At 43.6% G+C, this 24,230-nt stretch overlaps 1 protein-coding gene and 1 long non-coding RNA gene across 3 annotated transcripts in view; one reads left to right on the plus strand and one right to left on the minus strand.

Annotated features, from left to right (window-relative positions):
• NR4A3 (nuclear receptor subfamily 4 group A member 3) overlaps positions 1-19,343 on the plus strand; it is a 32,122-nt gene extending 12,779 nt beyond the window's left edge. For both annotated transcript variants that reach the window (XM_037035864.1, XM_037035863.1), the window contains 3 exons: positions 4,425-4,624; positions 6,936-7,114; positions 16,073-19,343. In XM_037035864.1, coding sequence (XP_036891759.1) covers positions 4,425-4,624; positions 6,936-7,114; positions 16,073-16,320 — 627 coding nt within the window. In that variant the 3' untranslated portion in view covers positions 16,321-19,343. The remainder of the gene's footprint in view (positions 1-4,424; positions 4,625-6,935; positions 7,115-16,072) is intronic.
• On the minus strand, positions 19,187-24,172 carry LOC118979677 (uncharacterized). Its single transcript, XR_005064970.1, has 3 exons — positions 24,160-24,172; positions 22,592-22,636; positions 19,187-19,272 (listed from the first exon to the last, which is right to left on the minus strand). It is a non-coding gene; the product is annotated as an uncharacterized LOC118979677 (long non-coding RNA).
• Positions 24,173-24,230: the final 58 nt, after the last annotated feature.

The raw sequence follows: 24,230 nt of genomic DNA on the forward strand, positions 1-24,230 counted from the left end.
GAAAGCCATTAGTTCATTTAATAAGTATATGTGGAATGGCTCCTGCCTGTCAGGCACTGTTCTGGAGCAAGGGGCACATTGTTGGATAAGAAAAGCACCTACCTTCATAGAGCTTACCTGCCACAAAGAAAAGAGAAAGTAAACCAGTAACTGCAGTGATGCCTCTGGTGAGAAGAGAGGGGTTTTGTTTGTTTGCTTCTGGTTTTGTTTTCGAGGGGAGTTCATTAGGTAAGAAAAAAAATACATATGGGGAAAAATACATTCACTGCCAATTTTTGAAGTGTCACTTTTTAAAGTATAGGAACCTAAGAATACGTATATACAGTTTGGCTTACAGGATGATCACATGGAAAGAGTCTAAAGGTGCAGGGAAAGCAGCATTGTAAGGGGAGAGAAAATGTTCTGAGGGTATTTTTCATGTTTAGCCTGGACTGACAAGTGAGACAGAGTAAATACCAGATTCCATGCTGCTATGAAAGTATCACATTGCTAAAAATTTTTTAGGGTTGGTGTTCCCATTGTTATAATGTATTTTAGGCCTGGGCTCTGCCTGAAATCTGACCTGTAAAGCCATCTATCTCGTTGCCACATGAAATGTGTAGGCTCATTGCAGTCTCACTAACTTGCACTGGTGTTTGTAGCTCCAGATTCTCATTCCAGGTGCTTTGGTGAAATCACCGTTAGACGTTGGGTGTCGGTAAATGTAACCCTGTGTCTTTGACTGAAAGTCAGGTTTTTGATGGATCAGTCATCCATGAAAGCTAGAATAAAGAGTTAGCATAAACAGGAAAAAAAGAGATTCATTTCTAAAGTCTTTCTCTATTTGGCCTAAGTTTGATTGGAATGATCGATAAACAAATATTTCCAGATTCTCTTCGGTGAACCCCAGACCTGCCCTGGGAGAGTAGCACAGGGGAACAGGCAAGCAGAGATGGGGGGCCCGGTTCTTCCAACTCCAGGTCCAGTGTTCTTCGGTGAGTTTTTTATGAAGTGCTAGGCCAGGCAAAGAAAGGATCTAAAATGTGTTGTTATATTTATTTTTTGCAACATTTAATATAGTTTTTACTGGTTTAGTTGTTGTGTTTCTTTAAATCTTAGGTTCCAGTAGAGGGGATACTTGGTTCGTCTTTTCCCTCAGCATTGGATGCTGACCCTCAATTCACCCTCCGGTTACTGGTGGCTCAGGGTGTGTCTAGCCTGGCTCCAGAATACTGGAACATGGACTAGAATCACTGCTGGTGAAGCCCCGAGGGTCTGGCTGCAGCCTGGCATGCCAGGCCTGCTGGCTTTCCTCCTTGCTGGGCTTCATCAGAGAAACCAGCACCCGCAGAGCCAGCAGGGACGGCATTCCCCTGTGTGCAGGATGCATGAAATGTGAGCCCAGCGGGGGTGGAGGCCTACAGAGGACCCTGGGTGAAAGCTAAGTGCTCTGGAGTAGGGTGAGCAAATATTAGAAGCAGAGAGATTATTGAGTTGTGAGCCATGGTTTCAGGGAACTCGGTGCCGAAGGGAGCCGTTAGGTCCCATTCCCAGGAAAAAGGTTACATCCTTTAGTCTTTTTCTCTTCATGTAACACACACTATTTTAAAACAAAATAATGCTGAATCAAGGTCAAATTCTAGGCAACAACATCCTACCTGGTGTGATTAGCCACATTTAGAATCTTTGCAGGCAAGAGCCATCGCATGGAGCATCACCAAGATTGCTGACACTCTGGGACATACTTACTATACACACCCTAGCAAATTTTTAAAAATGGAAGTTATACAGTGTCTGCTGTCAAACCACAATGGACTTAAACTAGAAATCAATGACAGAAAGATAGCTGAATGCAGGAGCCAGAAGGAATCTTAGGGATGACCGCCTGCAGTCACTTCCTACTTCCTGCAGTCGCTTCCTGCTTCCTACTTAGAGAACTAAGTGGCGTGTCTAGGGCTGCCCGCAAGTCAGTGCCTGAGCCTGGAGGAGCCCCCGTGACCTGCTGATGCCTCTGCTCCACGTCACTACTCATTGGAAACCTCACATGTAGTGCCGGCAGCTTTCGAAAGATGCTTCTGCCCTGATTTTCACCTTGCCCTTCGAGAATATATGGAATTAGATTCATAGCAGAGGAGAAAGTTAAAAAAGTAAAACAAAATACCCTTTTTCTGCTCTCCAGTTAATAGTGTGCACACGATGAAAAGAGGTGGCGAGAAAGTGACCCCGGGGTCAGACTGCCCTCCTTAACTGCCGAGCATGGGACTTTGCTCTGTTACATCACAGAATCATCCAGGGCTTCTTAGAATCTGGGCCCTGGGTGGGATTTTTGGGAACAGAGGATCCCGGGATTTTTGAACTGGACCTGAAGTTAAAGGATCCTAGAAAGTCAGGGCTGAAAAGCAGAAACTTTCCCCCTTCTCATAAATGTAGAGGCTGAGGGACCGGGAGAGTTTCAAGCATCACCACTGTTACCAGTATCCTCACTGTCATCGGGGAAACACGTTCGGTGTGCCAGGTCCTTCACATATATTGTCCCATTTAGTCATCACAACAAAATACTGGGGAAGGTATTGTCCCGGTTTTACAGAGGAGGAAACTGAAGCTCAGAAAAATGAAGTCATTCACCCCAGATAACTGAAGCAGGAGAGCTACATTATTTCAAAAATTAGGGGACTGGACAAATCTCAGATTAAAGTAGCTCGCCTCCTTGTCTGTTGTTTCTTTTGTTATTTGATGATGCCTCTTGGGAAAGCACAAAGAAAAAAAAAAGACCCAATTAAGATGAGTGCCTCATTTCCTCCTACCTAAGTAGGTCTCCAATAAGGATCTGGCTGCTTATTGGCTGTTTCCTCTCCAGCCAGGTTAGGGCATTGTGGGAAACCTAAGCACTCTCTCGCCTCTGCTTTCGCTGAATAATGTTGGACAAACTTCTGATTGAGGGTTAATCGCGGGCCAGTCACTGTGCTGCTGACAAAACATGGGGCCAAATGAATACATATCTGGAGACCTTCAATTTGAGTGAAGTAAAATGCTTTTGTAAAACCATACCACAGGCTACCAGTTAATAACATCAGATGGCATCAATGGCCAGGAAGGGTAGGACTGGAAACCACAGGCCACGTTTGAGTCTTGGCTGTTGGTTATATAACTCGGGAAAGTCTCGTAGGCCTCAGCGCTGCTCCAAGCCTCAGTTACCTCATTTGTAACATAGGAACAAAGATTCATACCCCAGGAGATAAGGGATGTGAAAGCACACGCAGCTCTTTGTGTGAGTGAGATGATGTGCGTATTTGCAGGAGTGTTTCCACAGGTGTTTCCGCTGTCTGTGCTGTTGGCTGTCTCTTCACTACTACCTTGCTGTCTCAATCTTTCTGCCTGAAGCAGGGAAGATGTTCTTCCTGTGATTCAAGCAAAACCCTGGCTCTACCAGAATATCCAAAAACTGGGGAGAGACTTTCTTCCTGTTTGTATCTTTCTTCTCCGGGGACCCTCTAGATCGATTCTGTCCAATAGAATGTTCTGCAGTGACAGAAATGCTCTCTACACCACCTGTGGCTCTTAAGCTTGAAAAATGGCTAATGTGATGGAGGAACTGAATTTTTGATTTAATTTTTATTCATTTAAGCAGCCATAAGTCCTGAGTCTGATGGTGCACAGCTCCTGAGGCCCTGCCAAGGGGACACCCTTCCCCTATCCTCTTCCTGGTTTGTTTTGTCTCACAGAAATCCATCTACAACAAGCAAAAATCCTTCTCTTCTCCTGTTCATTCGTTCTGTCATTCCCAAACTTCAGTGTGCATGAGAATCACTGGGAGATCTTGATAATAGTTTCTTTGGCCTACTCTCAGAGTTTCCAGTTCTGTAGGTCTGGGGCAGGGCTTGAGATGTTCCTTTCTAGTACATTCCCTGGTGTTGCTGATGCTGCTGGTGTGGGGACCATACTTGGAGAACCATGGGTTGATTAAGCATCTTGTTTGGAGACAGCTGTGCTTTAGTGGAATCAGTAGATCCCGGAGGCTCAGGTGGACACAAATCCCCAAGGTGTTTGTTCTCAGCACTGGCTGCCCTTTCGAATCACCTGGGGAGCTTTTAAAAGTCCCCACGACCAGTCCTCAATCCAGACCAGTTAAATTAGAATCTCTGTGGTGGTGACGAAGACACGAGTGTTTCTGTAAAGCTCCCCAGGCGATGGCAGTCGTCAAGATTGAAAACGACTGCACTGATGGGACTTCCACAGATTTCTTTGTCTATCAAGTGATAACAAAATTCACTCTGCATTGTGGGCCATTGTGAGAACCAGAGACTGTGAATGCAAAAGGGCTTTGTAAACCACGGGACCTGAAAGTAAAGATTCAGGCACAGACAGTCTTGGAAGCACCCATTAGCAAAGGCACTGTCTTCCCCATTGAACTGAGATAACAAGGCTGTCTGTGGTTTGCTTTCTAGTACTGTCCCACTGACCAGGCCGCTGTGGGCACGGATGCTGAGCACGTACAACAGTTCTACGACCTTCTGACGGCCTCCATTGACGTATCCAGAAGCTGGGCAGAAAAGATCCCCGGATTCACTGATCTCCCCAAAGAAGATCAGACATTACTTATAGAATCAGCCTTTTTGGAGCTGTTTGTTCTCAGACTTTCCATCAGGTAATTGCTATTATTTTATCTTCCTTTAGTCCTCTCCTTCCTTTGAAGAAGTTTGAAACCCGCCATGTTTGCAGATGAGTCATCAGAAAGGGGTTTGCTCAAGAAAGAAATAGAAAATATGACCAGCATTTTAAAAAACTGAGTAGTGGGGACCCTGGCAGGGTCGCTCAGTTGGTAGCTTGGCACCTCCCTGACATGCCAAGGCTGCAAGTTCGATCTCTGATCAGAGCACAGTCAACTGTGGAATGGCAGGTCAACACGCTCTCTTTCTCTAAAATCAAAACATAAATTTAAAAGAACTAAGTAGTGGGTACTGCGCTGAACTGGAAGCCAGGACTCCTGGGTTCTACCCTCAGGTCTACTGTACACTATGCTGTGAACCCTGAGCAGGTCCCTTGCCTCATCGGAAGTTCAGTTTCTTTCCCTGTAAATTGAGGAGGCTGGATCTGGTGACCTTTGAGGCCCCTTGTAACTCTAGCATTCTGTGATTCTAGAGAGAGTCGCATGGTGCATAAGGTATTTCCTGGGAGCAAGTGTTTGCTTGGAACATTGCATTTACCTCACTGGTTTCTATTTAAAAGTCACTGTTCTAGGGCACCAGATGTGGCTGTAAAGAGTTCCTGCCGCTTCTCAACCCCCAGTGTTTACTCCAAGAGAATAGCTCCTGGATCAAAAGATTTGGATCAGCCTGTCATACTCAATGATGCCAAACGCAAACTGGAAGTTCTTTTTCCAAAATCTGGAACCTGGGGTCTCGGCCCATCTCATCAAGTCCACCTGTAGCATTTTAAATTCAATCATCCTTGCTTTCTTACAGTTATGGATTTTTAGGAGATGGAGCCAACATTTCACCCAATATTATAGGAAAAAAGCCCCCTTTCCCCTTAGTTGCTTCCTTAACTGCCCCCTCCCCACAATTTCATACTGTGTTACCTGAAACTCTTGTGTAGAGTGCTGATTCCCATGCGTCATTCCCCAGCTATTTCAGTTTGGAGCTCTCTTAGAGGAAGTCCAGAAATCTGCATTTTACCTTCTGCTCCAGTGATTCTGGTGCCAGTGGTCGGAGGTCCAGGTTTCAAACTTTGTGGTTGAGCCATTCCATCCTTGTGCACCTCCGTGGAGGAGGCAGAGGTGGAATCGCAACTAGAGGGCCAGTAATTGGCACCCTTACAGCTCATCCGCTGTACACAGGAGCCAAACCAGCGACATGACTATTATCTATTAGGCAGGCAGCAAAGGATGAATTAGATGGTTAGCTCCATGTGGGCAGGCCCTATACTATGTATGCTCTATTCACCAAGTTTTCCCCAGCGCCTGGGTCTAGGACTGGCACGTACATGGTGCTCAGGAAGCACTTGATGAGTGAATGAATAAGTGAAGCTACTCATCCGAGAGGCAGAGTTGCAGAGATATTACGTTGTTAGTGCAGTAGACTGAGAGAGAGAACTATGTGGAAAGAGATTTGAAACTTAAAGAGAGGCTAAGCCTCGCGTTGGGATCCCATAGAAGTCAGGATTGACTACACCTAATACTCCTCTTGTGTACCAGGCACTATGCATGGGCTTTCAGATCCTGTGTTTCATTGAATGTCCACAACCATCTTAGGAAAGGAGCAGTCAGAACTCCTGTTTTAGACATAAGGAAAAGGAAACGTAGAGAAGGTAAAGGAGCACACAAGCCTGCCCTGGCTGAGAGGCAATGTCCACCTACAAGTTCCAGGGCGCCTTTCATGAGAGAACTATGGGATGTTTGTGGACATATTGTACACTGTCAGCACAGATTTAGAAATAGCCCTCCATAGCCCCACTGTTAAAAGCAGAGAAGGTAATACAAAATAAGGGCGTTTTAAATTTTGAGCCACTTTTTAGTTTATGATCGATTTCCCACACTTGCGGGGGCTTGGTGGTTTCCGAGTCTGGGCGATGGAATCATGGTATCCTGCCTCAGGCCTTACTGGTTTTTGACATTTAAGAAAAGGAGGGAACCGCCTTGGTTCACTGCAGAGAGAGGCGGCGCACTGAGCTTCACCTCCATGGTTCAGAGGAGCCTGCTCCTCAGTGTCCTGTTCCAGGGTGAGCCTGCAACAGAGTGTGCTGCTCACCAAGGAAGTTAGCAAGGGGTCGTGGTTGTGTAGCCCAGGAGTGCAGTCTTGTCATCAAGGGTGTTCCGGCAGGCGTGACAGCACCGCGCTGGGTTCCGAGCAGCGCCCCACAGCTGTCCAGGTCCCTGTGTGTTGTGATACTGTCCCATCAGTCAGACCGAATAGACCTATTTAATGTGTCTCTACCCTGCACCCTCATGACTTTTCTAGGTCAAACACTGCTGAAGATAAGTTTGTGTTCTGCAATGGACTTGTCCTGCACCGACTTCAGTGCCTTCGTGGATTTGGGGAGTGGCTCGACTCCATTAAAGACTTTTCCTTAAGTTTGAAGAGCCTGAACCTTGATATCCAAGCCTTAGCATGCCTGTCAGCACTGAGCATGATCACAGGTAAGCACCGCCCTGCGGTCACCCCAACTGACCACGCCCCCTTCCTCTCCTTTCCTGTGTTAATGTGGATTGTGGCTTTGGCTGTCACACACGCCAGAAAATGAGGAAACTGATAGCCACTTTTCTGAAATCTGCTCTGTTTAACTCAGCTTAAACAAGTGATGTATATCTGCAACTTATGGTCATGAACTTCCAGGAACGATCCCCTGTTGGGTTACCACTGTCAGCAAGCCCAATGTATGATAATCGGAATTTCCGTGGGTGAAACAGCCGAACCAGCTGCTTCAGGGTGCTTCAGGGTGATTTCCACGTGGGGCTTCAAAGGAAGATTACTTTACCCAGACTGCTCCCGTGGGGTAGAGGGGCGAGTCTCCCCTCTCCCTGGTCCTGGGCTACTGGCCCCAAGTAAAACCAAAGAATTGCACACACATAAAACACACATGTATTTACTTATTTATTTACAACTTTCTTTAACAGCTTTAGCAGAGGACTGAGGAAAATTTATAGACAACAGAAATGGTTCAACTCGATAATTTTAAAAAGTTTAGAAACAGAAGCATGAAACATATTCCATTTCTATATTATGCCGTTCTCTCCCTACACATTTCCCCCCTTTTATCTTTTGGGAGATAAAAGGTCCCAAGATGGAATGAGAGAGGACAAGAGAGAGAGAGAGAGAGAAAGAGGGAAGGCATGAAAGAAAGCGAGAACTAGAAAGTCGTGTCGGGAAACAGAGGAGATGGCACCTCCCTGCGGCTGCTCCCGAGGCCCGAGGCCTGAGCTCCCTTTGTGCCTTGATACTTTCAGAGTTTCCAGTTTGATCGCATCTTTCTGGGCCAGACTGGGGCCTGGGGAGGCAGTGACAGCTGGTGGCGGCTCCAGAGGAGGCTAGCCAGACTCAGGGCTCTCCTCCCATTCTTCTCATGAGACAGAAGCACAGCCTTGTGAGATCTATCTAAGCACCTTAAGAGGTTAGGCTGGTTCGTCAATGAATGATTTACATGGAGGCGAAGAAAATGAACTGGCATGTGCTAGAGTGGGAATCACAGACCAACTTGTTCTCTTAGTGTTCCCAGTGGGCCCTCACTTCCTCTAGGTCTTTAGTCCTGGCTGAGTAACTCCATTCCTCTTTTTTTTTTAAATCCTCGCCCAAAGATATATATTTATTGATCTGAGAGAAAAGAGAGAGGGAGAAATATTGATGTGAGAGAGAAACATGGATTGGTTGCCTCCTGAACGTGTCCTGCCTGGGAATCGAACTTGCAACCTTTTGGTGTAAGGGATGATGCTCCAATGAACTGAGCCACTTGGCCAGAGTAAAACTTCCTTCTTTTTGATGGCAGCTGCCAGAGACTTCCAAGGGAGTCATTAATGAAACAAAAATAAGGGCAGACTCTAAGGGTATGGATTCTATTTAGAAGACTTTCCAACCGGGTACACCCGAAGAAAATAAGCACATTTAAGGCACAGGCACACTACTCCAGCAGGATGGTAGTGAAATGAGTTCAAAGGCTGCCTTTCAACTAAAGTGCTTCAGCTCAACTTCAAACCCATTCAGCTCTCCCTAGGACAGTTAAACATTCAAAACTTGGGAGTATGGTGATTTGTTCATTTTCAAAAACAGAAACAGAATCTGGAGCCAGCCTTGGCTTTCAGTAAATAAACCCAGTACATTGCCACATCTCTATGACAATCACATCTGTATAGTTCTTCAACAAGCCTTCGCCGATCCAGGCCCTCTGGCATTTCAGTGGGTGTTCAGAGGTGACAGCGCACATCCCCAGAGAGTACTCGTGACACAAGGTGTTGAGGGCCGTGGTGGGAATGTGGGAGCAGGTAGACAGTGCTGAGAGGCCAAAGGTGGGGGGTAGTCTTCTCCAAAGAGGTTCCACGACCGGGCCCCTGATAAAAGGATACGATGTCACCAAGCTGAAACGGGAGGGGTGAGATTTCTAGGCATAAATAAAAATTGGCTATTTTTATAAAAATAAAAAAGCCATTGACCACATGTTTTGGGAAGGCTACGTCTGAACAGAGGAGAGTGATGGGAAAGGAGACTGACAAGTGTGGGTGGGGCAGGACGAGAAGAACCTCTCACACCCAGGGGAGAGGGCCGGAGCGTCTCTTGAGGGGACCTGCGGGGATCCGCACAGAGTTCCGACCAGAGGAGCATCGTGGTGAGGCTTGCCTTTTAGGAAGATCTACCTTGACAGCTGGTTTTGAGCACAAATTACAGCAGAAGAGAGACCAAGAGGGAAAAGGCCTGTCCACGTGTGAGAGCTGTAGTTTAGGAGGAGGCCTGAGGTCCATGTCTTGTTGTTGTTGTGTTACTCTTTAAGGGAATATCAACAGACAACTGTGAGGTCAGGCGGTCCCAACCCAGAGCAATCGTTCAGAGTAGGGATGAGGAGAAGGCGGAGCCAGTCCTGTCTGTGAGGGCATTTGCCCTGTGTCCCACGGTGATGGCTGTGCTCAGCCCATCGTCGGTCATGTGGAAACTTGCTCAGGGAGGCGGCCAGGGGGCAGGGTAGAAATAGCATGGCCTGGGGAATCCAGCTTCTCCCCCAGGTTTTAACCTGGGGTTCCATATTTAATAAGGTAAGTGCCATTGGGTAATGTGCCGTTTTATTTCTCCAAACTTTGGTTTTCCCATTTTTAAAAGGGGGATAACAACCTCTATTCCATGAGACGACAAAGATTACATTGTTAGGTTTGTGATGCAGCCAAATGGGATTCGGAAGAGGCACTCGATGCACCTGTGTTCCCTCCTGGAGGGATGGGGACAGGGACTCCCTCAAATTAGGTGCATGCCCACCCCTTGCCCTTGGGCACCCCGTGTAGTCCAAAATCAGGCTCAGCGACATGAGGAAACGGGTGGTTGCCTTAGAAGGCAGTATGTTTGTTGAATGTCTTCTTGGATGTTTGAGAGAGGCTCGGAGAAGGAAAATGATATTAAAGGAATTAAGCAGCACTTAAAATGCTCTAAGTCTTTTATGGCGGAGTCCAGTCCCTGCCCGCAGGCCTGCGGGCCTGTGCAGAGCGGGTTATGTTAGGTGCTGTGGTTACAACATACATAACCCCCTCTTCTCTCATTTCTGGACCTTACAGTACTCTTTTTGTGATTTGCTGCTTGGGAAGGGGTTTGAAATGTGTGAAGGCATCAGGAAGTGGCAGAAAAGGCAATGCCCGGGCAACAGCAGGGTGCATTGTTCTGGATATTAATGTTCATTTGAATATGGGCTCCCATGAAATCCTGACTGCTGAATAAGCTCCATTGATCGTAAAGGGTGATTGTGGAATATCACTTGGGCTATTGGCATCAGAAACACACACAGCCCAAAAGTGTCTGTTCCGAAACCACAGAGAACTCATGAAAAGGAAACAGGGTCTTAGAAGGCTAAGCAGTTTTGCTTCCAGGAAAATTAGGCATCTGGACAGCACTGATAGTTTGCAAAAACATGGCTTTTTTTCTAATTCTTTTTTTCTTCTTCCTCCACGTCTCTGTCTCTCTCTGTGAAAAACTGGGTGGTGAGGTGGGGCAGGAAATGGTTTCTTTCCTTTCCGATCGCCGTCCTTCCCTACAGTAAAAGGGAGTTCCCCACAGTTGTGGTTGTTACATGCGTTTAGGTCCCCTGTTCATCTGCCCTAACCATTCATTTTTGCCACATTCCTTACAGAGAGTAATAAGAATGCCTTGCTTCTGATAGGGTACCAATGAGGTGATATCTAGTTGTAGTTAATTAAGATTAATAAGTAAGGACCCTCCCCCCAAAGTTCGTGTGGAATTACCATTTTACAAGTACCTGTTCATTAAACAAATATTGAGGGCCCTCAGGTGGGGTGTCCATCTCCAGGGATGTAGGCATCCTGTGGTCAGCAAGTAGACAGCCTATGAGGAAGTCATGTCTGATTGTGATGCAGGAAACTTGACGTAGGGTGGTTAGTGCTCAGGTCCTTAAAGGGGGCAGATTTGGTGCAGGGGAAGTCCAGATTCGGTGCTGGCCTTTTAGGGGTGAGGAAAGTCGGAGGCACTAGTCATGAATGGCTTCCCAAAGAGACGGTATCTAGACATGGCAAGATACAGAGGAAGAGCATTTCAAATCAAGGAAACGACCTAGCAAGTTCATGGCAGTGGCACACTTGAGCACATTTTGGGCAAAAGCAGGTACAATGGAATTGCAGTAACCATTTGTTAAGTCACATATATAATCTCAATATCAAGAAGAGAAAAATAAAAAGAGTGCAGACTGTTATCCTCCATGACTATGTGTCCTGGAGTGAGCATGAGTGAATCCACCTGGGTCCTGGTCTCTCTGCTTCCGGTGTCTCCGCTGTATAGGAGGCTTGGTGCTGGAGGTACAACAGTGAGCAGACTCGGTCCCCGCCCCCACGGAGCTGACGTTTAAAGGAGGCGGCAGGCAATAGACACATAGATATCTGATTTCAACCTGTACATCCTTCAGAGAGAAAAAATAGAAAAAAGAATCTAGACTAGGAGTAAAAAGGGAAAGCCTCCTTCAAGAAATATTCAATCTGTGATTGGAGAATTAGTAGATTTCAATTAGATGAAGAATGGAAAACACGAGCACAAGTCTAAGTAGCTCTGTTATTTCACTCAATCTCCCTTTCCTCTCTCTCTCTTCCCCCTCTCTCTCTCATTCCTTCACTCTTGCTCCTCCCTCTCCCTCCTCTCTGCTCCTTTCTCTTCCCTCCCTTCCTCTCTCTCTTAGAGGACATATTTATGGCATGGATAGCTAAAATGCATGGGAATCCCACAGTGTCTTTAGATGCTAATGCCATACAGGTCAGGAGTGTGATCTGTTTGTTCACTACTTTAACCCCGCGGCTATAACATGGCTTGGTACAGAATAGGCACTCAATAAATATTTGTTAAAGGAAGTCATTAGCCAATTAGTTAATTAGGTACACAGAAAGTAGGAGGGAGCTGAGTCATCTCAGAACAAGGAGGAACATTCTAACATAAAGTTCAAGGCAGCCTGGTGTAATAGAAATATTTCAACCTGTTAATTTTGACCATGGGCAAGTCACTTAATTCTCTGAGCCTTACCTTATCTATTAAATAAAGATTATCTTTGTCCTGCTTAATTCAGAGGATCATAAGGTAGTGAGTATGCAAAACACAGAGTTTGTTCTTGTATTATTTTTAGTAATTATTGTTATTTTCCATTTGAACAACTGTAAACCTACTTTGCCCACCCTTGTATTTTATTATCAGGTGAAATAATGAACTCCTAGTCCAGCTGGTTCTGCCTAAAACTTTAGGTGGGAGTTTGTCTTGGTGGGAGTTTGAACTATGTGACTCAAATTCTTCCTGATTTATATGTACTGTGCTTCTGACCCATAAATTCATTACTTAACCAATTCTGTAAGTTGTCATTTACATTTTTGAATACATAAAGCTGAGTTAAAATACTGAAGTACTGGGTAAAAATAAGGTAGATCAAAATGCAAAAAATACAGAGAAGCTTGTTCTGGTTAATGGCGGACAAACATCTTAAACTAACATCTGTGTATAATTCTCTAAGAAGGGGGAAAATTCAAATGTCTGATTTCCTCCAGAATTTGTGAACTCTCCGATATCAGTTCTGCAGCCATGTTTACCGAGCTGTAGAAAGAAAGGGGGTTCCTTCAGCTAAAATGTCAGCGATTGGGGTTTTGAGGAATTCCAAATTACCAGGGAGCTCACAGACACTTAGTGACTCCCTAGTGATTTGAAAACCTTGCTGGCTGCTGGCAGTAGTTTGCATGGAGACTGAATTTTATCTAATCGGCCCTTTTGAAAAAGTAAAGAAGCCACAAATCCAGTTGCTGCTCAAAACAACAAAGAAGGTGCCTTTGGCTTCTAACAGGAGTGTCTCTGAATTCCTCAAGGAATTCTAGGCCTAGCCTTGATCCAGCTGGCAGGAGGTATCGATCTTCACTCGAATTCACTGAATAAATAATGGTTGCCATAGTTATTGAGCAGTCGCCGCTGGTTGGAGAGCAGGGAAAACTCCCAGGCACCTTTTGTGAGTTTGGCCATGAGAAAGTCTGGTTACAAGGCTCCCTAATCAACCCCCTCCCGAAATCCAGCCAACAACATTGCTCAATTTCTTTATTCTGATAATGGGTATGGGATCTTGAATATAATTCAAGACGTGAGGCACAGAAAGGAAAGGAAAGCTTAAAACAATAGATTGGGATTTTATTCAGGAAGAAGCATCTCTCCCTGGGTTATGAACCTAATCTGATATATCTCAGTATTAATGGGGTGTACAATCAACAGGATGACTGTGTGATCCTGTTATAGCTACTAGAGGGCTCCACGAAGGGCCAAATCCTCGTTCGTTCTATTTTAACAGTGTTTATTATACAAACAGCATTCACCTGCAAATTGTTAAAGGAAGAGTTCTCGGGCAATCTCATAAGTGTTTTCACTTTTCTGTTTTCTCTCCTCTTTCTCTGTATGCAGAAATAATTTCTACATAGATGTAATCACAGCTTAGATGCTATTTTATGCTCTATTCTCTACTTAATGTGATGTTATGTATTTCTCCACGTTGCTTCTGATCCTTAGTATTGGTCCTTTCTGATGTCCACAGAATCATCCCTTATGTGGACATTACTATCTTTTACTTAATAGTTCCTCTACTCTTCCCCTCTTTTTCTTTGCCTGGTTTTTAAATTAGATAATGCTATCCAAAATGTCTTCCTGCACACAGTTTCATTCTTCTGTTGAGTTTTTCCCTTAGATAAATTCCCATGAGTGGTATTACCTGGTCAGAGGTTATGAACGTTTTATAGCTCTTAAAGTATACTGCCAAGTTGCAGTCTGCTTTTTTTTTTTTTTTTTTGCTTTTGGGGGGGGAAATAAACTTTAGGCAGAACACCATTGCAGGCTGGATTACTCTTCAAGTTCACCCCTGAGTGCCCGTATTAAGTAGAGGTAAACGATAGAGGACAGATTTGTGTCTGGGCTGATTAGCTAATAGTTTCCTGGGGAAAGCATAATTATACACTGCAAAGCTTAGGGGATTTTACTGCCTTTTTTTTTTTGACCTTGAAGTTGCCAACCATGGCCATGTGTCAGGCATTGTCTTAGGTGGTGACCGTACCACGAGTTGACAGCACACTGTCAGGCAGCGTCATCTCAGCTGGGCCTCACAATAACCTATGGCAGTAGGTTTTATTACAATCACACTCTTTCTTTTGATTTATTGTGTGATACTTTAGACACACAGAAAGGAATGAAGAACACAACAAAGACATATATCTACCCATTTTTCTTAGGACAACATTGAGGCTCAGAGAGATTAGGTCACACCACTGGGAAGTGATAGAACCGAAACTGGAACTTGGGTCTGACTCCAAACCCAGCACCCTCTTCTCTGCATTACATTGCATCGAGACGAGACGCCTGCATGTTACAATCCATTGAGATGCTGCTGGCAATTTTCATAGTTGGACTTGAATACAATGATAACACCTCAAAGCTGGCAGGGACCTTAGAGGTCATCAAATGCACCCTCTTTCTCTAAGATGGGCCCTAGAGAGGGAAAAATGCACCCAAGTCATACACGATCAGCCCTGCTGGGGAAGGATGCAGGGCTCCTGGTGCATGGGCCTCTTTTAACTTCAGACAAGAGAAGGGAAAAATGCCTGGGTGGTTGCTTTGTTTTTCTGATGATTTTGGCTATAGGGAAGTAGCTTTTCTCAAACAAATATCCCCAACCAAAAAAATGAATGAGGGGAACATTAGGAACCAAAATATGATTTCCCATTGGATATAAGTCTTTCATCTCTCGCGAATTATTATTTTATGTCTAGGATATACTGAGAGAGGGAGACTTGGACTGAGATGACCGGGGCCAGGAAAAGGCATCGAGAAAACCCTGAGATAACGGGGGCCAAGGTCTTGTCTCAGGAAAGGCTCTGACCTCCACATGCTGGGAGAGCAAAGTAACTGGCACTGGGTGCCAGGCTTGTTCCTCGTTACAGGGAGAGATAACATCGCTTTGGAGCGACAGGCAAGAGTTTGCCTTAGAAGACAGGGTCCAAATCCCAGCTTTTAGCAGCTGTGTGACTTCAGGAAAATCACTTAACGTTTTACATAAAATAAGAGACCACCATATTTAACAAGGGGATCATCTTATATATTGTTCTTTAGAAAATAGCATACTGATGTTCTGTAATGCATACTAGCCTCGTTATAGAATGCCTACGCTGCCTCCTCCTGGGCCTCCTCCCCCTTTGACTTTGTTGCCCCCATAGTAGGAGGATGTTTGTGTTTTGTACAGACTGCCAGATATAGGCCCATAGGTGTTTCAAGGGGGGAAAAACGAGGAAAAGGAAAACTGGATTTTTTTTCAGTGCTAGTCAGCATGAAAGCACAAGAGTGCACTTTGGTTTGGGTCTTGCGGGCCAGCCCTTGCATTAGCCAGTGAAACTTACAGCCTCCCCAACCAAGTGAGTCTGTCAAGACAGGAGCATTCATTTATTTGCCTGGATGTGATTCTGGGTCACTCTGAAAATGAGCTGCCTCCTGACAGGGCTTTTGTAAGACCTCGCTAGGATAAGCTGAGCAAAATAATAACCATCCTGTCATTCATCCAGTGTGGCTATGTGCGGGAAACTGTCCTCTTCCTCTGCGTTATTCCCCTAAATTGGGCTGCCCAGAAACCCTGAACTGCATAGTTAGTATCTTTGTTTTATGAGGAAATCAGGGTTGAGAAGTTAAGGGACTTACTTACTCAAGGGCACAAAGCGAGTGACAGACTAGGATTTAAACCCTGGTGCTGTTTGATACCAAAGGGCATGACCTACCTCTAAGAGGGAGGGCACTTTGATTGTAAAATGCCATTCCAGCTGGGCAGAGTAGAAGACAGGCCTCAATGAGGGATTCAAAGTTTCTTAAGATGTACCTGCCTCCTAAACTTGACCTTTTCTATGCCTCTGCAGAACGACATGGGTTAAAAGAACCAAAGAGAGTGGAGGAGCTATGCAACAAGATCACAAGCAGCTTAAAAGATCACCAGAGTAAGGGACAGGTTTTGGAGCCCGCCGAGCCCAAGGTCCGGGGCGCCCTGGAGGAACTGCGGAAGATCTGCACCCTGGGCCTCCAGCGCATCTTCTACCTGAAGCTGGAAGACCTGGTGGCTCCACCCTCCATCATCGATAGGCTCTTCCTGGACACCCTGCCTTTCTGAGCGCGGGCAGCCTGAGCAGGGAGCCGCCCCGTCTGCTGGCACCCGCTTGCTCAGCAGCAGAGGGACGGGTCTGGACACCTCCCATGCCTGTCCGTCCTTAAGAGAAAAAGCAGCTCCTGACAAAAAGAAAGACTTTTTTTTTGTTGGTTTCTGGTACTTTTCTTTACAACCTAAAGCCAGAAAACTTGCAGAGTATTGTGTTGGAGTTGTGTTTTATATTTAGGCTTTGGGGTTGGGGCGGGAGGGGGTTATAGTTCAGGAGGGTTTTCTAAGAAATTGCTAGCAAAGCACTTTTGGACGATGCTATCCCAGCAGGGGGGAGAAAAGGATAATACAACGGTTTTAAAACTGTTTCTGGGGAATACAATTATAGTTGCTTTGTATTTAAAAACAAGAACAGCCAAGGGTTGTTCGCCAGGGTAGGACCTGTCTTGAGACAACTGCTTTAGAATACACTTCCTGTATCAAGGGTACATAGGCGGTGCAAACAAGGCACAAATTCCCCGTTCTTAATTTCTTTCTTCCTTTATTCCCACCAATGGCGAAAGATGGAGGATAACCTATAAATGAGACATAGCAAAATGATAATGGCTGTTTGCTTCCATATACAAGTGCAATTTTTAAAGTGCTGTCTTACTAAGTCTTGTTTATGAACTCTCCTTTATTTTATATGGAAGTAAAAAGGAGGCAGTCAAGGTAGCAAATGACAGATGCTAATTTCCTAGCAGAGGCTTTGTCCACCTGCCCCGTAGAACCCTTCTGAGGTATGGGCCATCCAAGATTTCAGGCCATTCTTAGTGGATCCAGAGACCTGCCCTGACTGTCCAGCTGTCCTGAAGGGGGCTCAGTTTATGAGACGGATTGCGCACAACTGCTTTGCTTGTGTTCTATCCAGAGTTCCCTAAACTTGCTTCAGTTATAGCAACTGACCAACACATTCATTCAGAAGCCGAGGAGCATTTAGTAGGTCTCCAGTGATTGATCCCTAGATAAAAACATGCAAATAGATAGGAACTGGATCATACAGGGTAAACACCAGGGGTAATAAGGGTTTTTAAATATATGTAATTTAATTTTTGTTATCAGTTAAAGAGCCGGTTTTGGAGAGCAAGCAAGTCTTATTTTCTAAAAAATAGTGTGAATGTGAGTCCTAGAAAGGATTAGTGGGCTGCGTTTCAACATTCCGTGTTCGTACTCCCTTTTGTATGTTTATACTGTTAATGCCATATTACTATGAGATAATTTGTTGCATAGTGTCCTTATTTGTATAAACATTTGTATGCACGTTATATTGTAATAGCTTTGCCTGTATTTATTGCAAGACCACCAGCTCCTAGAAGCTGAGTTACAGAGTACTGAAATTGGGTGTTCACAGTGGCTTGGATACGCCAATTAGAAATTAAATAATCAAATATATATAAATATAGCAGGTTACATATATATTTATAATGTGTCTTTTTATTAACCATTTGTACAATAAAATGTTACTTCCCATGCAGTTATTTTATGGTTCATTTGCAGTGACTTTTAAGGCAGTACTGTTTAGCACTTTGATATTAAAATTTTGCTTATGGTTTGCTAAATTCAAATAATGTTTGAAGATTTTTAGGCCTAAAAGTCTTTATATTATATATTCTGTATCAAGTCAAAATATCTTTGGCCATTTTTGCTAAGCCACAAACTTTGAATGTCAAACTGATGTCACAATACTTTTTGTTAGCTTTAAATCATTTTTGCTTTAGTCTTTTTAAAGGAAAAATAACAAAACTATGCTGTTTATATTGTCATTAAATTATCAGTCAAACAAATGCCAAATGAATTACCTAATCACTGCAAAAAGTAACCCAGATAGCAAACCCTGTTTTTTCCAAGAGTCATTCTGATATTTGATTATATATTACGTTTCTGTGAACTTTTATGAAAGATTATTATTTTTATATCAAGATGATAGGATCTGGCATGTTAGTCTCTAGGAAGTTAGACTCGGAAGGGGCCTGACTTGTCAACTAGTCCACTCCCACCCTGAAATTCGTAGAGGAGAAAACCCAGGGCCCATCAAAGGGTGAAGAGTTACTCAAGGTCAAACAACTAGTACCAGAGTCAAGACCAGGACCGAAATCTCCTTTTCATCATCTTCTTACTCGACTTACTGCATCTATAGGAAAACGGGCTTTTAAAAGTAACCCGTAAAGCTTACATTTTACCTGATGATAACCGTGAGTAAAGTAGTACTTTTGCATTATTTTTTTTCAGCTTATGTGTGAACCTAATAAACATTTTTAAGTACCAGGAAAGCTAACATTTCATGTAAGGTATCTATAGCTTCAGACCAAATTCAAGTTGAATTTGAATACATTAGAAGTGTTGTGCACCCATAATAATCCTTTTGTGCACCATTAGTATTGGAAAGTCAGTCCTTGGTTTGTTGTTTTTTTTTTGTCATGTCTGAAAATAACAACAACAAAAACAGAGCCCCAGAGAAATGCTGTTCCTTTTTTATTTTTACACCCATCGGATTTAAGGAAAAGACTTTGTAACCATGATATTGATTGGTTGGAAGGAATAAAGAAGGTTTTTAGTCATTGGTCCAGACACGAGTGCTGACAATAAAGATGGTAGTACTCTAGCCAGTGCTCTTCTGTCTTCCCTGGTTGTTACAACTATGAGAGCCTCCCAAGTCATCTATTGGTCCAAATCTCTTTCTTCGTCTTAATATTGACACAGGAGTTTATACAGTGGATGACCAAACTAGCGCAGAAGAGGACAGCAAGAATTAAAGCAGGTGATTCTTCCCTCGTGGGAGATCTCTCTCAGTGAGAACTTGCCTTCTGTGGGCAGAAATCAGGAATCCACCAGCTGTTAATGGAGAGTGCCTTGCTTTTATTTCAGACAGCAGAGTTTTCCAGAATTTCTCTGCTCCTCAAACGGCATTGCTCTTTAGTATGTGTTAACCTGTGATTTGAAAGAAATGCTCTTGTATATTAACAATGTACATTTAAATGATTAAATTAAATTACATTTTATCAATGGCTGCTGGTGTGTTGAATAAGCATGCTTCATTTAACAGTGTTTTCTTAATCGTTTATTTAACAGTATTTGCTGCAAACTCTTATACACATCCCCAAATGGATTTTTTTAAAAGCTTACTAATGCTGAAAAATTAATAGGCATTCCAATTGGAAATATATGAAACCTCACTGATCGGGAAGAAGGACATTCTAAATTCAATAACCATTCATTGACTACTTCCTGCTTGCAAAGCCCTGCTGGGTGCTTTTAGGAGATACAAATGCACAGTGTATGAAGCTGCTTTTCTTTCAACTGTATGTAACTTAATAGAGCTAACAATTTGTTGTCCAAGTGTATTCTTTAGGGGCAAGAAGGATTGAGTTCTACATCAAGATGATGGGATAGCAATTGTTTGTGAAGCAGAATTTGTAAGAATCAAGGTTAGCGTTCTCAGAGATGGCTCAGGACTCTGCTTTTTTGTGGAAGCCATGACGGCTACACTGCTAGACACCCTCTCTGTGGGCAAGGTCAGTGCAACCTTTACTCAACTCTACCTTAAACATCCTATATTGAGTTAGTGCACACACGTTTTGTGTGTGTGTTGATGATTCAAAAAAAGATATGTGGCGCTCTCGTGATTCACTTCATCAGTTTATGCACAAAGTATTTTCTGCGCCACCTAAAAGAGCCATGTGTGGTCTAAAAGCCAGACCCTTCTTCCTGTTTCTCAGCTGTACTTTAATTTCCTCAGCAATAAAATATGATTAGCAAGGAAAAAATGAGAAATAATGAGAGATCATCTTGCATATGAATTTAAACATAGGGGCTTGGCCAGAAAATAAAGTGGAGTAAGGGGGAAGAAAGGATTAAGTTCCTTCTTTGGGGACACTAGGGTCTGGTTTGAATGGGTAGGGAGACAGGAAGTCACTAAATAAAGGCGTACTTGCCTGTAGTTGAATTATCCTAAGTTAAATGCACAAAGATAATATTTTAATGAGAAGGTATATGTCGAGTTTTTAAAAATTTGTGGTAAAATGCACGTAACACTTAACCATCTTAGCCATTTTTACATGTGTGGTTCCGTGATGTCAAATAGATTCACGTCGTTTAACCAGTCTTCAGAACTCTTCAGTTCGCAAAACTGAGACACCTACAGGTCTTTTGTGCGAACATGTTTCCTTTCTCTGGAGCAAATATGTAGGCGGGGAATCGCTGGGCAGGTTTAACTTATGAGAAGCTGCCAAGCCTTTTTATATAGAAATAGAATGTTCAGCCAGGCACATGGCCACTCAGGATAAACATGTCTCCGACTTCCATGCAGCTAGGGGTAGCCTTGGCAGTCTGTTCTGGCCAATGGGACTTAAGTGAAAGTGTCATCTGGGTGCTATGTCCTATACGCCACTCTCTCCTTCCAGATGGCATCTGATAGCAATCTTCTAGAGACAACATTGTTATTGTCAGGCCCCAGAAAGTGTCTCTATGGGTGGAAATTTCAACTTGGAACAGAAGCAGGAGTAGTCGCATGATAGGTGATGTTCTCAGATGGCTTGTGTATAGGACTGATCCTGGAACATGTCTGATTTGTATTTTAACCCACATTAGCTGTGGCCTCTGTTCTTTAGCATCTAGAAGGCATTGTTCTGAATTTCCTATTCCACAGATAGGGAGGCCCAAAGACCTCCTCAAGATACCTACAAATTCTGCCAATTTTTACATTAGCCCTGACTTTAGGGTGCCACCTCTGTCCGCTTAGCTCTGTTAATGAACTGCCTCGCTGTACTTCTTTCTGGTGTCATCCCTATTTTGGGAAGTACGACTTGGATATTCTCCTTAATTTCCACACCAAAATCACATATAAGGCTTCCCAGGTTCTATAAACCTATGTTAAGCAACAGCTGGCGTCGTTTACCTCTTCGTGTTCATCCCTCTCTCCACCTTCTATCTGGAACATGAATGCTACCTTAGACTGTGGAGATAAGGGCACCTCTTCAGAACTGCAGGGAAATAAATTGGAAGGAATCGAGTGCTCAGTTTTGTGGAGAAGAGCCATCCTGTTAGTCCTAGGTTGCTTATATTAAACGATTCACGAGAAAGAAAGAAAGAGCTCCTTGTTTAAGCCGTTATTTTGAGTTTTTCCATGACTCAAAGCTGAACTATATCCCAGCTAAGACACACAAGATGGAAGAAAAATGGCCCATCTTCAGCACAGGTTTAAAAAAAGGTGTCAGGAGTATTAAGGACAGTGACTCACTATGAATCATGTTTTGAGGCTACCAAAAACTCAAAGACATCTTCAGTCACAATTATTTATTCATTTATTAATTCCTCGATTCATTCAACTTTGCTTTAGGTCCTGCGTTTCTGCTTTTTCACAACCTCCTAGACCGGATGCAGCCTGCCCCCACACAGTCGTAATTCTTTCTATCTCGCGGTTTCTCTGATCACCTTCTAATTTCACTTTCACCACTAACCGCCTTATTCAGTATTTTCCAATTCCTAGTCCTGAGAGAGAAAATGTAATAGGTCTAGCTCCACTGTTCGTGCCATGCCAAATTAGGTGCCTGAACAATCTGTGGGTTAGGTGCCCTGCGGTTGAGGAAGAACATCCATCGACCTTTCAGAAAACACGGTAACGCGAATAGTTTCAGTCTGAAGGAGCTGTGATCCGAGAGGTATTGTGACTATCATAACCCACTATAGTAGGGAGCTTGATGTGGTTCATGGGAGCAATTGCGGAGGACAGTTTTGATAGAATCAGTCCTTCCTGATCTCTTTAGTGCCCAGCACAATGCCTAGTTCCACAAAACCCTTAGAAAATGCTTGCTGAGTGAATTCAGGTTAGATAGTCATTGAAAGTGAATGAATATTCATGAAAGTGGGAGATGGGAAGCGTATCAAATTCCCAAGAGACAGACTATGTCATGGTTTCCAAAGTTAGTATCTATCTAGTTTCATATTTTTCTTTCTTTTCTTTTGCTTTAAGTATGTTTTATTGATTATGCTATTACAATTGTCCCATTTTTTCCCCCTCTTCATTCTCCTCTGCCCCACACATCCCCCACCCTCTAGCATTCCCCCGCCCTTGGTTCGTGTTCTTGGGTCATACGTGTAAGTACTTTGGCTTCTCCATTTCCTATACTATTTCATATTTTTCTGAACTTCAATTTAAAAAAAGACAGAGAAAAAGAGTGAAAGTCATCATAACCTCAAGGAAGGTTTGTTTTTTCCCTTCCTTTCGAAAGCAGCTGTCAGTTTAACTTACCCAAAAATACCGTCAGTGATGAGCATGACTGAAAATGCGTTTTATCTGTAATTAGAGAGATTACATTAAACACTATTATTTGCAGACACACATTGAATTAACCCTAATCGAGGCTAGCAAATAGTAGAGCCTGCCTATTTTTTGCCTCAAAATTTTTAGAAAATTGTGACAGTTGACACACAAGGGACAATGCTGACGAGATTTCTTCCCATCAAATGCCAGACAGTAATTGTAATTGCGTTTAAAAATGTTTTAGGCAGTTTCTTTAGCAAATCAGAAGTTGCCACAAATTGTGCCGATAGTATCCAAACACGGGGGTTGTTGGCTGTGCATTCCAATATGAGTTTAATGAATTGATTTTTTAAGGAATTTAATTTTGCATCTGTTTTCAGGTATAATTAATTCACTCTGATTAATGTGATTAGCATGGATATCAGTGGATTACACATGATCCCCTTTATTTATTCACTTATTTTTTAATCTGCCACACTGTCCATGGGGAAATTGTATAAGAGTTTTTTTTGGAAAACATCTTGCTGGTAGCTTTGATCACACTGGATTTTCTGCAAAGCAGAATCCCGGCAGGAAATCACTGATTATTCAGGGTGTGAAGCAATGTGCTTTTTTTTGAGGGACCTATTGAAGGCTACACAGTCCCTAACTTTAAAGAGTTTATAATCCAGAGGGGAAGATGAGACCAACATTCCAGTGAAAGTCACTTGTAGAAAAACAAGGCTGTCCCCGGATTCTCCTTTCTCTGGGCGCCTCTCCCCGACTCTCCTCAATAATGCTATCACCTAGGGTATGTCAATGGCCTGTCTCTTTCATCCTCCCACTGTCCTGGGCAGTCTCATTCATGGCTTCAGCTACCACTCCTGAATCTACATCTCTAACTCAGCCCTTCCCCCTGAACTTTCAACCTGGAGGCTCCAGGCGCCTCCAGGTATCTTCACCTGCATATCCCACTGGTTCTTCAAATTTAACATACCAAACCCAAGTCTGTGGTCTCCATCCAGATTTGCCCCTGTTGTCTTCCCAATCTGTAGAAATAGCTCCTCCATTCACCCAATCGTCCAAGCCAGCTATTTCCAACCGGTGTGCCGTGTCAAGCACACCAGTGTGTTGCAAGAATTTTTAAAACATGCAATACCTGACTATTTAGTCAGGGTCACTGACCTCTTTTCCCTTAGATTGTCAAATAGAAAAATGAAAACAGCCATCACAACATTCCAGTATGAATGAATCAAAATTATACCTATCTTTTCTCAAATCAGCAAAAAATACATTTTTGATGTCCCACAAAATTTAATAATTAGTTTACATGTGCCATGAGATGGAAAAGGTTAAAAATCATGGGTCCATGCTAAACTATTGTTGTGAGTTCCAGAACAAGAAGGTACCCATTTATTCCTCTTGGTTCTCAAAAATGTTCATTTTTAATATTCACTGGAATCATCTGGAAAGCTATTTAAAATGGTTTTCCGGCCCTGCCCAGTGTGGCTGAGCTGGTTGGAGCATTGTCCCATAACCAAAAAGTTGTGGGTTCAACTCCCACTCAAGGCACATACCTAGGTTGCAGGTTCAATCGCCTGTCCAGGTTCGTGCAATTCCTAGTCAGGGCACCTCCAGGAGGCAACCA

Source organism: Sturnira hondurensis, unplaced genomic scaffold, assembly GCF_014824575.4.
Source record: "Sturnira hondurensis isolate 20B ecotype Veracruz unplaced genomic scaffold, ASM1482457v3 Scaffold0022566, whole genome shotgun sequence".
Lineage (NCBI taxonomy): Eukaryota > Metazoa > Chordata > Mammalia > Chiroptera > Phyllostomidae > Sturnira > Sturnira hondurensis.